We start from the raw sequence: 13,371 nt of genomic DNA, 5'->3' as shown, positions 1-13,371 counted from the left end.
GTCTCCAGAATAGGCCCACAAAAGTGAAGGAGAGTGCACCACGCAAGTGCTGAAGTGCTGAACACGGCTATTTCCAGAAGTCACATAGCAGTGAATGGAGGGCACTCGGAGCATGCAGTGTGCACTCCTTCACTTTGGGGCCCTGTTCCAGAGATAGGAGTGGGTCACAGAGGTAGGACCCTCACCTATCTGACATTGGAGGCATATCCTACTTTAAAGAGACCTTGTCGCAATTATAAGCTGCCCAAACAAAGCTGTATGAGCTGGTACAATCACATCTGCTGATAGTATCATACTTTACAACGTTTGCTAGCCCCACCTTAGTGCCACCCAGGATTGTCCAAAAACTGTCAGAAACTCCCATTTTAATAGTATTTCCTAAGCTACGCATATTATGCGGTCCAATTCATCTGATAGTCCAATGATAAATTGCACTTTTGCCAGGTATGGTTAGATTGCTATAATGCACTCACTAATGCTGCTCAATTTTGACATTTCATTAATGCATTTTTATAGAGTTTCTTTTATTATTTTCTGCTAAAATATGGTAAATTCAGTTATTGTAATACTGAAATTCAAGGGTTAATAGACGGACAAGGACAGAGATGACATCACTACACAGAGTCGTATTGTGGATACTCACTTGGCTGGAAGGAGGAAGGAAACTATTCACCCTTGATATGCTCCACATTCCCTCTAGATATTGTTGAGTTTGTATGGTGACTGAACTCAATGCCCCAGCAATGCCGCTAGAACCCACCGTCACTTGTACACTTGAACTTGGAAAACTTCCCTGCCCATGAGGCCATCCAAGTCCTTTCCTTCGCTCCGTCCCAGAAAAAATATTTGTCGATTTTCCAGACTGTCTACCCACCTGCCCTGCAATCATCAGCAATTCCTTCGGCGAGGACACTGTGACCACATTCTGGGGCGAGAACCTGGGGATGACAGTAGCCACAGGCACCGACGTTTGGGGACGATCAAGAATATCCGGACATCCGGCTTGATTGATGGTTTGAATCATCTGCACGGCTTCTTGTTTTAGCTGATTCAGGTGAGTTGCGCAGACATCGCAGCGACTCTCTCCTTCATTCCTGCTTTTCTGCAGATAGTCAGGCACTTGGAGCTTGTCGAAAATTAAAGCTGAAAATTGAGCATTCTGAAAGAAGTAGATAAAATTAATGAGCTTGGGGGGAAAAAAAAAAAAAAATGCATTGTACAAAGTAATCTATAAATATTTCCTACATATAGACTTCTCTACTCTACTGCCCTTAAAGGCACTGTCTGGGATTTCAATGTTCATGACCTGTTATAAGAATAGGTCAAGCAATATCTGATCGGTGGGGGTCCGACTCACAGGATCGCACGATCAGCTTTTAGAACTTGGGAGAGCACTACGACCTTTTCCTCAGACTGGGATGTCATGTTGATTGGTCTCCAGGACTTTGTTCAGTTCAAGTGAATGGGATTGAGCTGCAATACCAAGCATAGCCACTATACAATGTACGGCGCTGTGCTTGGTATACAATAAATTGGTCCCAGCACTTGTCCTAGTACAAGGATCAGGAACCTTCGGCACTACAACTCCTAGCATGCACACTGTTTTTGTATCTCCCATAGAAGGGAAAGGAGGATTTTGGGAGTTGTAGTTTCAGAACAGCAGGAGTGCCGGAGGTTTCTGACCCCTGTCCTAGTACCATGATCACATCAAACAGCTGATCGGCAGAGTGTGCCAGAAGGCGTACAACCCCTTTGAAAAAGACGAGGCTCTCCTGTCATGTCTGGTACATCCTCATGTTTACCTATTCTGTAGCATCTTTTCTTATAACTCTGTATTAATTCCTCTATTATTCCTATTTTGCATATATTGACAGCTGGGTGTTACCAGTTTGGGGATGTGTCCCTGCCCACGCTGACACTGTCCAGGTATCACCCAGCTATCCATTTATTCATAATTTCTTGGAGGTATTACAGGGGAAAAGCATAATGCACAGTTCTAAGAAAAGATGACCCAGAATTGTTAATTTATGGAAAATACAAGTATTTAGTCAAACAGACATGTCAGGGGAGGTGACCACATGAAAAAACTGTGTATATAGCAGGGATGGCCAACCTGCGGCTCTCCAGCTGTTGTAAAACTACAACTCCCACCATGCCCTGCTGTAGGCTGATAGCTGTAGGCCAGGGATGCTCGACCTGCGGCCCTCCAGCTATTGTAAAACTACAACTCCCATCATTCACTGCTGTAGGCTGATAGCTGTAGGCTGTCCGGGCATGCTGGGAGTTGTAGCTTTGCAACACTTGGAGAGCCTCAGGTTGGCCATCCCTGGTATATAGGGAACATGGTATACAATAACAACATTCACTCAGGGATGTAGCCTGTCCAGTTTTTAAAGTTCCATACATGCCTTTGTCTATTCCACCTGTTCATCCTTCTGGTATAATAAGTGCTTGACACACTGCTAACAATCACAGTCATTGGAGTAAAGAAACCTTTGACACTCGGGGTTGCAGAAGAGCCACAAGTGACATAACATTCAGCCAGTCAATGAATACAAGACTATACAGCAGGAGCAACTTGACTGACAGAGACAGCAGTCTACCGTGCTGCCACCCGATATGGCAAATGACAGGCCCAATGACTCCAAAAAAGTCCCATTCACAATGAGAGCGTCAACATATTTCATCAGTCATACAGTATAAATTTGGGATGAGACTGATGTCACCAATATGACATCACTACATGAGATGTCACACCTTTACAGGTTTATCTAAAATACCACAAACTCCCTATGCTTTTATATAAAAACTATGCAGTATTTTGAGTCCACAGACCCTAAAAACAACTCTTCTTAAGGCTGGTGACTCAATGGGTATACCCACCTATGGGCAACATGACCTGAAATCATGGTAGGTTGGTGGCCTCTGGTGTTGAACTGATAGATGGATGGGATGCTCAACCAGGTGTCGGGTGATGGCCATTTCAAATGCAATAAGACAACCCGAGGTGGGGGAGTTAATAGACATCTGATGGCCCCTGTCCAAGAGAAGCTTACGGCCTCCTTGATCTAAAGTGGCTTATCATGGAGCACCCACTTATGTCTCGCTGACAATTCACCAGTAACAGTGAACTATGACTTTTTTTAGACTTTACGTACAATCTATTAGACAGTAGTAAGCTGCTTTTAGTGCCCCCCCCCCCCCCCTTCTCAAATACTGGGCATCTGTGAAGGTGGTATAACCACCCTGGACTCAAGATGGAGCAGAAAGCAACCTCATCCAGTAGACATGGAGACAAAATAAGTACAGCAGGCAATATCTGAGGTCCTAGTATCACCTGAATGAATGTCATCTGTGAACCCTTAGACAATTCCTATAACTGTTATCCTGGAGAAAACACTAATCCATTCCCTTCTATAAAAGGGGACACTCTTTCTGCCATCTTCTGGGGAATTCCTAGCCAAATTGTAAGGAACTCCTATTTTGGATACAGTGCTTTAGATGAATACATGACAGAGTGTGACAAATTACAAGGAGGACCCTAAGTTGGAAGGTTCCTATAAGAAGAGATCACATTAGAAAGTGGAGGTTTTATTTTTATAGAACATATAGATCTAATACAGCAGTGGTCGCCAAATGGTGGATCTCTAAGCTGTTGCAAAACCACAACTTTCAGAATACCCTGGAGAGCTACTGGTTGGAGACCAGGACTATAAAAATATGAAGTTGTCATATGTAGAAGCATGTAACATCTTGATACTAAAGCAAAATTGCAGACTGTAGGCAGCTTTAAATGTTTATTTTTTTGGCCATTCTTGACCATATTTTCCCAATTGTCTAGTCAGTATGGAATATGGGGGCACAGTCCTGTTGGAAAAACTATCTGTCTACGCCCAGGCTTCACGCTCTGCTGTCACAGGCCACGCATTCCATGAAAACCATTTGAAGCCATTCCATACATTAATAGCAAGGCGGTAGACTGATGGATTTATATGCTTTTGAGTCCGCATGTAAATATTTCGGTTGGGTCCCTTTGAACTCCAAAATGGGCGTACAAAGGATTTTACAGGTCAGCTTAAACAAATCCAAAGCAAGAATTCTCTCTCCCAGGCTGGAATTTTGATTGGCTGTTTACACGAGAACATTTAAAGCACTGAACCATTCTTACAAAGCCTGGTTATATTGTTGTAACTGTATTCCTCCTGCTGCTTGTTAATGGACCAGCTGTGCAATGGCCATTACTTTGCGACCCGCTCAACACGATGTGACCAAACACCTGGCTGGCAGAAGGGTGTGAAGGTTAAATTCAGGCACATCACCCCACGGCTCCCAGCGATAACTCAACAGACTTGAAAGCAAAAACCTGAACCATTAAAACTGTTTTATTAGAGGATGACAAACTTTATGATTCTCAAAGACCTCTTCTGAGAGGAACATGGATTACAAGGAAGAAATATTACAATCCTAAAGAATATCCAGTCGCATTGTATGCAGGTTACTGTGTAAGCCCCATGGGGCTCAAGGAAGAATGGTATAGAGGTGGTATCCACTTTGGACAATACCTTTCTTAGAAGGATCTCCTGATGATAGGCTGATCACAGGGTATCCCTGCAAACAACTGAAATGTGTAAGCAAGTGTTCAATTTCCCTACAGAATTACACAATTCTCACTGAAATCAAGGGATGTCCATGTAGTGCATGGATGTGTCGGAGCAGCAGACGTTCTGTATCTGTTCCAATTTAGAATTTCCTAAACCAGACAAAATATATACTGTAAATGACTGCATATGACTCGCATTTTGTAGCCCCTGGCTAAAGGCTAATTCCACCAGTCCCTTAATATATCAAGGAAAATGGTGTAGGGTCCCTACTTGGAAAAGATTCGAGACAAGATGACAAATTTTCCTGTAACAATACATTTTGACAAGATAGTTATGTTTTAAGCTCAAGAAGGTCGCCTTCCTGTAACTTTTACCATTCGTTCACACTACCACACCAATACAAGCCATTGTGGCCAAAGTCAACTTTTTGCAGCATATTACCATCAAAGCATTTCTGTCTTTCACTAGGAATGCCATGGTCATGGGTGATTAAGCATGTCCATTAAAGTCTGACTATTGAGACAAGGCAATATGCCAAGATAAAGATGAGTAGTGGTGTCTAACACATTCATGTAGCTGTAAGTCAAGCAACCTTGGGTCCTGCAAAACAACCAAAAGAGAAGATCCACCTTTATACATGATCTGACATGGCATTGAGACATGCCTGAAGGTGTCATCTGTGTTGGATTCATTAACTGGATCCACCATTAATGCAAGGGAGCACTGTTTTCATTGAGAGGTCCATCGTCAAAATTTAGAGACAAGGAAAATTGATCATGCAAGTTCTGAGCTCTGGAATTTTTTTTAGTAGTTGGTAGTCTCCACTCTCACACTCACTTAGGTGATAGCTTTTGACATTGTACACAGTAGGGACCTTTACATGGCTTTGTCCAGTGTGTAACCTGGTTCTTCCAAGTTCCCCATTGTGTATTGAAAAGGATTTTCATATTTGTCCCTAAATCCCCTAGGACACAAAATAACTAGAGACCATTTCCCAGAATCACAGGTTGAATAGAAGGACACGTGGATCTTATACAATGAGTCACTTTCCATATCTGGGAGACATAAACTGGTGGTTAATGATGTAATTTCTGAACATGATCCATCAATATGACAAAAGAGATAGGGCCGTTTCATCTAGTAAATTACAGCCATGACATCTTGATGTGTCAAACTGTTTGTTAAGGATTCTTGTCTTGATGTAGCCATGAACTTTACATCAAAGGCTTAACTTGAAGTCCCTGGGCTCCAAGGCCTATCATGTGCCCGTTATAATTAGAGATGGCCTTGCGGTTCGCCAGGAGGTCGTTTTGCGGCAATCTTTGCTCGTTCGCGATTCACCGAACCGGCGAACATATGGCGATGTCCGCGGGCGACATATTCTTTTACATTGTGAAGAACTTTGACCCATGACACATCCATCAGGTGGGACAGAACAGCCAATTGAGACGTTTCAGCACATGGACAAACCCCCTACCCTATAAATAAACCTGATTTGGCCGCCATTTTACATTCAGTCTTTTGCCAGTGTAGGGAGAGGTTGCTGTGTGGAGCAGGGACAGACTGTTAGTGACACCAAACGCTAGCTAATAGGGCCACAAAAGTCCTTTTAAGGACTGGTATAGGTGTGCTATCGATAGGTGTGATATAGAGGGGTGTGATATACTTATAATATACTTTCTAACATAGAAAGTATATTATAGTGCTTTTGTATTGTGCAGCAGTTGTGTGCGGTTCTGCTGTGATACTGCAGGTATATAGAGTGACAAACGCTATTGGAACAACTAATTGCAACTGGTGTTATATACAGATGTAGCAGGGTTAGCACTCAAGCTCTTAACTTAAATTTCTTAACTCATCGCGTTATCTTGAGACAAAAGCCATTGAAAAGCAATTGAAGGTGTTTACTTAACTCATGAGTGTTAACTCTACTACATCCGTACCTGTTGCTCCAAAAAAAAATATAAATTATTAAGGGGTTTGATATACCTGCTTCCAGCAAATAATCATCAAGGGGTTCTATATACCTGCTTCCACAAATACTGCACTTCTATAGGGACTTTGTCACAGGGTCATTTTGAAAATGACAGGCAGAGGAAGAGGCAGGCCATTCCGCAGAGGTGGTAGAGGTCGGGCAGGTGCACCAGGCCGGAGCCTATATGGGAAGTGGGAGAAGGTGCGTGCGATTACGTCAAAGGACGCACCAGAGTTGGTTGAGTGGCTCACTCAGCCTTCCGCTTCTGCACCCTCCTCATCCTCTGTATCAGCACCCTACTCACTGTCTGCTGTGTGCACCCCAAAGACACCACCACCACCACCATATCCCCTCCGCTCGAGTCAGAGGAATTATTTTCCCATCCATTCCCAGACCTTACCGAAGTGCAGCCATTCGTGGCATCGGATCAGGAAGAGAAGGTAGCAACGGCCGCCACCCAGCGATCTGACGACAGTACCCAGATCAGCCCAAGGAGGGATGTCCCCGCTGTTGCTGCCTACTCTGAGATCTCTGTCAGTCGTGGTGAAGGTGACGATGATGACGTGTCAATGGACGTCACGTGGGTGCCCACAAGAGAGGAAGAGGAGGGGAGTTCAGAGGGAGAGACGGAGCAGCAGAGAGGGAGGAGAAGCAGGCAGAACTCGCAGTGAACAGGAAGCAAAAAGCGGACTGCAAATGTATCTGGAGTGAGCCATCCACCATGCAAGGTCACATCTGGCGCTCCAAGGACGCCGGCACATGGCTCCGCAGTGTAGGCTTTTTTAACGTGCCAGCGGCTGATAATAGTGTTGCCATCTGCAGCCTGTGCTGTCAACGCATAAGTCGCGGTAAGCCCAACACTCACCTAGGGACGACCGCCTTAAGAAGGCACCTGGCCCCCCATCACCGAGCCCAGTGGGAGCAACGCCGTCAGAACTCACAAAGCCACACTCCCGGCGCTCCACGTCCTGCCTATTCTCCTTCTCCTCTCTCCTCCCATTTGTCCTCCACTCCACCTTCTACCATGCCGTCGTCACGCTCATATGGCAAAAGGCAGGCTTCCATGGCCCAAATGTTCGAACGTTAAAAGTTGATGACGCAGGATAACTCTCTTGCCCAACGGCTGACCGCTGGCTTGTCGGAACTGCTAGCCTGCCAACTGCTGCCATATAAACTGGTGGACTCGAAGGCCTTTAGAAAATTTGTGGCCATTGGCACACCGCAATGGAAGGTTCCCATTAAAGTGAATGGGGCCCGCCGCAAACTTGCGGTTCACCAACATTTGATCGCGTTCGCGAATTGTCCCGGCCGATGTTCGTACATCACTACTTATAATACTGGTGTCTTCTCACTTGGCTGAGAGGTCCTTGGGACCCTTCAAGGCCTGGGTAAAACTACTACCTCCCCTATAGCTATGCCCTATGCATTCCAGGGAGTTTTCCAGGATAGGCCATCAATATCAGTTTTATGTTGGAGTTCAACTCTCGGCACCCCCACCAATACGTTTTTTTAGGGCCGCAACGCACATGTAAGTGCAATAGGTTCATCTATCTGATATTATTTTTTTGGCATCCCTTAACTGGTAACAACAATAACTGTGATGTCATAGCTGCAGCCATTATCTTAAATGTACCCTTTTGTAATTGAAGTGATGCTACAATGTACAGATCATCTATATGTATAATTACACACTGGAGAATTACATACCACTTCCAACATTTATGACCTTTAAAGTCTCAGCTCAACCCATAAGTTTGTGAGCTCATTGGAGGAGAACGAATGGGGCCGGATGATGACAGATAGGAACAAGGTGGCCGAGTGTTTGGTTACCAGCGATGGCCTTTGTTTACAAGAGTTACAAGTGCCCATTACATTTGTAGGAAGAGTCTATCTGTGGCATCCTGGAAATGACAAGTGGCTAATAAATATGTCACAGCTGTATCTGCTCAGTCTTTAGTAAATGTCCTCATCAAAGGGTTTGGCTAAAAATAAGCTTGTTTGTGCAGCCATCATAAGGCTGGAGAGGAGCACAGGGCAAATGAAGAGAGAAGTATCAAAGCTCCGATCTGTGGTTTCTATTTAAAAAAATCCTTTTTTTTTTGCAGAATACATCAAAAGGGAAGTTTAAAGGTCCCCAGAAAAAGATCAACACAATATAAAGGGGTTGTGTCATCTCAGACATTTGTTGCATATCGCTAGAATCCACCCCTGGGGACCCACTCCTATCTCCACAACGGGGCCCCTAAGGCAAAGAAGAGCGCACCACGCATACGGGCATGCTCTCATTCACTTCTATGAGAGTTCCAAAAATAGCCGAGTGTGGTCAGCTATTTTCGGAAGTCTCATAGAAGTGAATGGAGAGCACACCGCGCATGCAATGCCCCTCTCCATTCACCTCTATGGACTGCTGGTACTAGCCGAGCCAGCACTTGGTTATTTATCGGGGTCCTAGGTCCGAATACGACCAAGGACAACATCTGCATGGAGTTTGTATCTTCTCCAGGTTCTCCGGTTTCCTCCCACACTCCAAAGACAGACTGATAGGGACCTTAGATTGTGAGCCCCATTGGGGACAGTTGGATGCTAATGTCTGTAAAGCGCTGCGGAAAATAGTAGCGCTATATAAGTACATAAAATAATAATAATAATATGGCACTAATGTCTGAGATGAGACAACCCCTTTTAGAATAGTCACTCTTTCAATAAAGCAGACTATTCAGAGGAAGAACTTGAAGCCCCCAGGTCCCAAAGCAAACTGTTATGGGGCAGAGGGATGTTTGAGATATGACTGCTGCCACTGCAGCCCCTATTACTATGTCCCATTAGGTCAGGGTTGTAATGTTTCCAGTCCTTTAACAAGTGTCCTTGTATTACATTTTTTATTTTATTTACTCATTCATATAAGGTTAAATGGAAGAAACCGATGTGGGCACACCGTTGCTTTAAATGCCCATATCCTTATAGGTTACTACAAGAGCACAGAACATACATTGATGCAAAATTTAAGCACCCTATATTTTCTGCATGCATTTTGTAGGTTTTTTCCATGTGCCCGCGTGGTTCTTCCTGTTCTCCTGTTTTCTCCAACTCTCTAAAAACAAACTTATAGGTTAATTGACTAGCTATGAAATTTTCCCTTGTGCTTGTGAGATGCGGACTTTAGTCTGTGACCCCATTAGGGACAAGGACTGATGCGTGTAGTGACCATCCCTGTACAGCACAGCAGAATATGTAGGTGCTATATCAGAAATTGGGCTATCCTGCAGGGCTTCAAGGAATTTCCAGTTGATCACGAGAGCATATATATTTTCAAGAGATGTCTGTTTTAAGTGGTAAAATCTTCAGACCTCTCCACCCTATCTGGGCCATATCTCATGTCATCCTTTGTAAGAGACCCGGCAGAGGAGACCATGCACAAGCTGTGTAGTATCCAATAATAAAAGAGATGTCATACAGTCCTCGCTTATCAGTCATCAGAATGTATAGAAACAATTAACATAAGAATGATAGTGGAACTCATTTCTGTCTACAAAGTAACTCAACCCTCCTCCATGTTTTCAATGGTTTATGAACCTCCCTAAGCCTTTTTGTCTCCTATAGAGAGAAGCTAGACAAAACAAGAACATACCCCGCAGAGACCGAATTACAGGAAGTTACAGCAAAAACCATTTCAACAGTGCCACACACGGCAGATACATCATGTCCTCCGCATGCTGATAGGGCTACCAGCCAACCCAATGGGGACAAAATTACACATCTGTTCAAAAAACTCAAGAAAATGGCACCACACTGCAGTGTATCCATTACATATCCACTAAATGCTTCAACACATTTAGCTTTAGATACAAGGTACACATAATTGGTGGATACACAACTAGAGAGGACTATGCTCAACTTATAACAAGCCCTATGGCTAAATACCTACCAGTTGGGTCAAGTCTTATCATAATGCATCATCTATGATGCTAATATATATATATATATATATATATATATATATATATATATATATATAATCTTACAAGTAGAAACTAGAAACCGAATATAAAATAGTGAAAATTCTATAAAAATGCCAAATTATAGTTCAAACAGAAAAAAGTCCAAAAGCCCAAGACAGCTAAAGAGAATTTAAATAATATCCATTTTTTGTGTAAAGTTTCCAAAAATGAGTATTTCAATGCTGATAAGAATTCACTGAGGTCTCTTACCTAAGCTTCTAGATGAGGTGTGGGAGAGAAACTCATCACAGAGATAAGAACTTCCAAGACCATCTGCTATCTGTCTCAGAAGGATGGACGCTTCTGCTGGAATAATACATACCTTTGTAACACTATCCTGAAGGAAGAGACTGTGTCCACTGGGTGTGAAGATGAAATGAAAGCTAAACTTCTAGCAATCACACTCTCTAATTATCTGCCCCGACCTCTCCTATCCTGTAATTCAGGACTTCCCAACGACACGCTAATTAAAGTAGAAAAAGGAGCTGCTTGCATAAGCCATTAAAGAGTTAAATGAGGGCTTCTGCCTCTATTAGGAAGTTCAACTGTTATTTCTGCGTACTTCGCCCCCAAAAACATAAGAGTCTATAAAACATAATCATATCCCATTATCTGAATGTAGACCCTATATTAGGGTGTCAGAACTGGGAGTTTATGAATCAAACACCAATTATAAAACGATATTTGGGTAATATTTCCCTAAGGAGTAGTCCAGTGTACAACACTCATTATCATGTACCCTATTAAAGGACTTCGCTCATCTCAATGTCCCACCTCTGTGACCGCTCCAATCTCCAAAATGGGACCCCCAAAGGGAAGGAGAGCGCACCGTGCATATGTGGTATGCTCTCCATTCATCGCTATGACAGTTCCGAAAATAGCCGGCATCGTAAGGGGTGAATACTGAGCACGTGCACGGCCACCCTCTATTCACTGCTAGGGGACTGCAGGAAATTGCCAAGCCAGTGAACAGAGAGTGGCCACGCATGCTTGGCCGCTCTCCGTTAACGTTGGGGGCCCAAGAACTTCAAGATACACCGCTGGAGCAATTGACCATTTAGCTGACAATACTAGAGAATCTTCCAGGGTGACAATAATAGGACCATAAGGTCCTGCAGAAGACAACCCTATTTGGAAGTGACTTTGGAGCAATGGCTTACCACTGGATGGATCACATATAACCTTTTAGATCGTATTGATGGTATATCCAGATTATACAATGAATGAGAACAGGGCATCCGGAGGGGCTAAGGATAGATACGTGCGTTTATTTAAAACAGATAGGCACTCTGGATTGTATCATGAAAGGCTGCCAAAATCTCTCCAAAGTCTGTGCTATTTCTGGTCTCCTATAAGTGGTGCTTCATACAAAGTGGAGTTGTTTTTATCTCCCTGTGCTACAGATAAGGCAAACGTATGATCCAGGACACCCATACCAGAAGAAAAACCCACACAAAAGACAGACATACCTTAATATTGACCAATGCTGTTTTTTGGGTGGACTCTAAAATCTTGTTCGTCTTGATCCTAGCAATATGGACCATGAAATTAAAGAAGGATACCCAGTCCTACAAAATAATTGTATTGCTAATTTAGCTACAGCATGATCCAGTGATCTTGGAAGAGTTGTGCTCCTGCTGCATTTAGCTCACAGAGAGTGTGGCAGAATTACTATGACAGTTGCACCAAAAAAAAACTGGTGTACATGCCATGCTCCAGACTTGTTATTCGGTTTAGACACTTTTTGCACTACACCAGACACTTTTCAAAAGGGGGGGTAAAAAAACTGATCTATTGTGGTTAATGATGAGTCAAGTCAATTGTGTAACTTAAAAAAGAACAACTCACTGCATTACCGATCATGGAGTAGGTGGGTAAACAATGGCTAAATGTTTCTTAAATATTCAAGCCTGAGATTAAGGCAATATGACAACTATGTACTAATGAGATCTTAAAATCCCACAGAGCTCAGGCTGGACCCATCCCCTCACCCCATGGACAGTGGGAACATTCCCAGGACTGCACCCTTATCTCCTAAATGGGATGGGAATGGAGGTGAAAAGTGCCAGGCTCTCCTAAGACATCATGTAATAAATAGCAGCATGGTGAACCAACTATACAATGCTATAGTTAAATTTTTGCTGTGTATAGGTCTTCTGAAGACCACCCAGCCAAAAGACTCTTCGTGTGTCTCATGGTTCTGGCCCAGGTTGATAGGAGTTGAATTCATTTTTTGGGTAGTATTACCGATAAAGTACAGCGGTCCCTCAAATTACAATGTTAATTGGTTCCAGGACGACCATTGTAAGTCGAAACCGTTGTAACTTGAATAATCGGTTCCAAAGCCCCAAAATGTCATCCAAGGTAAGAGAAAATGAAGATTTAAGAAAAATAATCAGATAACTAAGACAGATAAAACAAGTCCTTACATATAACAGTCAGGAATAACTGATAACTAGCTATTTCACCAGAGAAGTGGCCTTGATTGGTTGGATCTGAGGCTGAGACATTGTATGTTGAGTCTAGTTTCAACAGAAAAGACCATTGTATGTTGAAAATATTGTATCCTGAGGCCATTGTATCTTGAGGGATCACTGTATTATTGATTGTTAATTGAACCCATATAATAAGTATCATTAAACTTTATTATAATGTATTCTGTATATATAGATGACGAGCCTTTGGGACTATCTCATCTGGTGGGCCCAAGGTTGTCCAATTGTGCAAAGAATATAATTGTATAATGCAAATGGTTATCATTAAAGGGTCTCTCCGAGTTGGCAGTTCCTATCCTCAT

The 13,371-nt window shown here is 43.1% G+C and overlaps 1 protein-coding gene across 1 annotated transcript in view; it reads right to left on the bottom strand.

Annotated features, from left to right (window-relative positions):
* KIF26A (kinesin family member 26A) overlaps window positions 1–13,371 on the bottom strand; it is a 133,214-nt gene that overhangs the window by 81,800 nt on the left and 38,043 nt on the right. Inside the window, exon 3 of the mRNA XM_040412177.1 lies at window positions 644–1,159. Within this exon, the coding sequence (XP_040268111.1) occupies window positions 644–1,159 (516 nt within the window). The remainder of the gene's footprint in view (window positions 1–643; window positions 1,160–13,371) is intronic.

This window comes from Bufo bufo, chromosome 11 (assembly GCF_905171765.1).
Source record: "Bufo bufo chromosome 11, aBufBuf1.1, whole genome shotgun sequence".
NCBI lineage: Eukaryota > Metazoa > Chordata > Amphibia > Anura > Bufonidae > Bufo > Bufo bufo.
The sequence above is the reverse complement of the archived record's forward strand: the minus strand, read 5'-3'. Positions and strand labels throughout refer to the sequence as shown.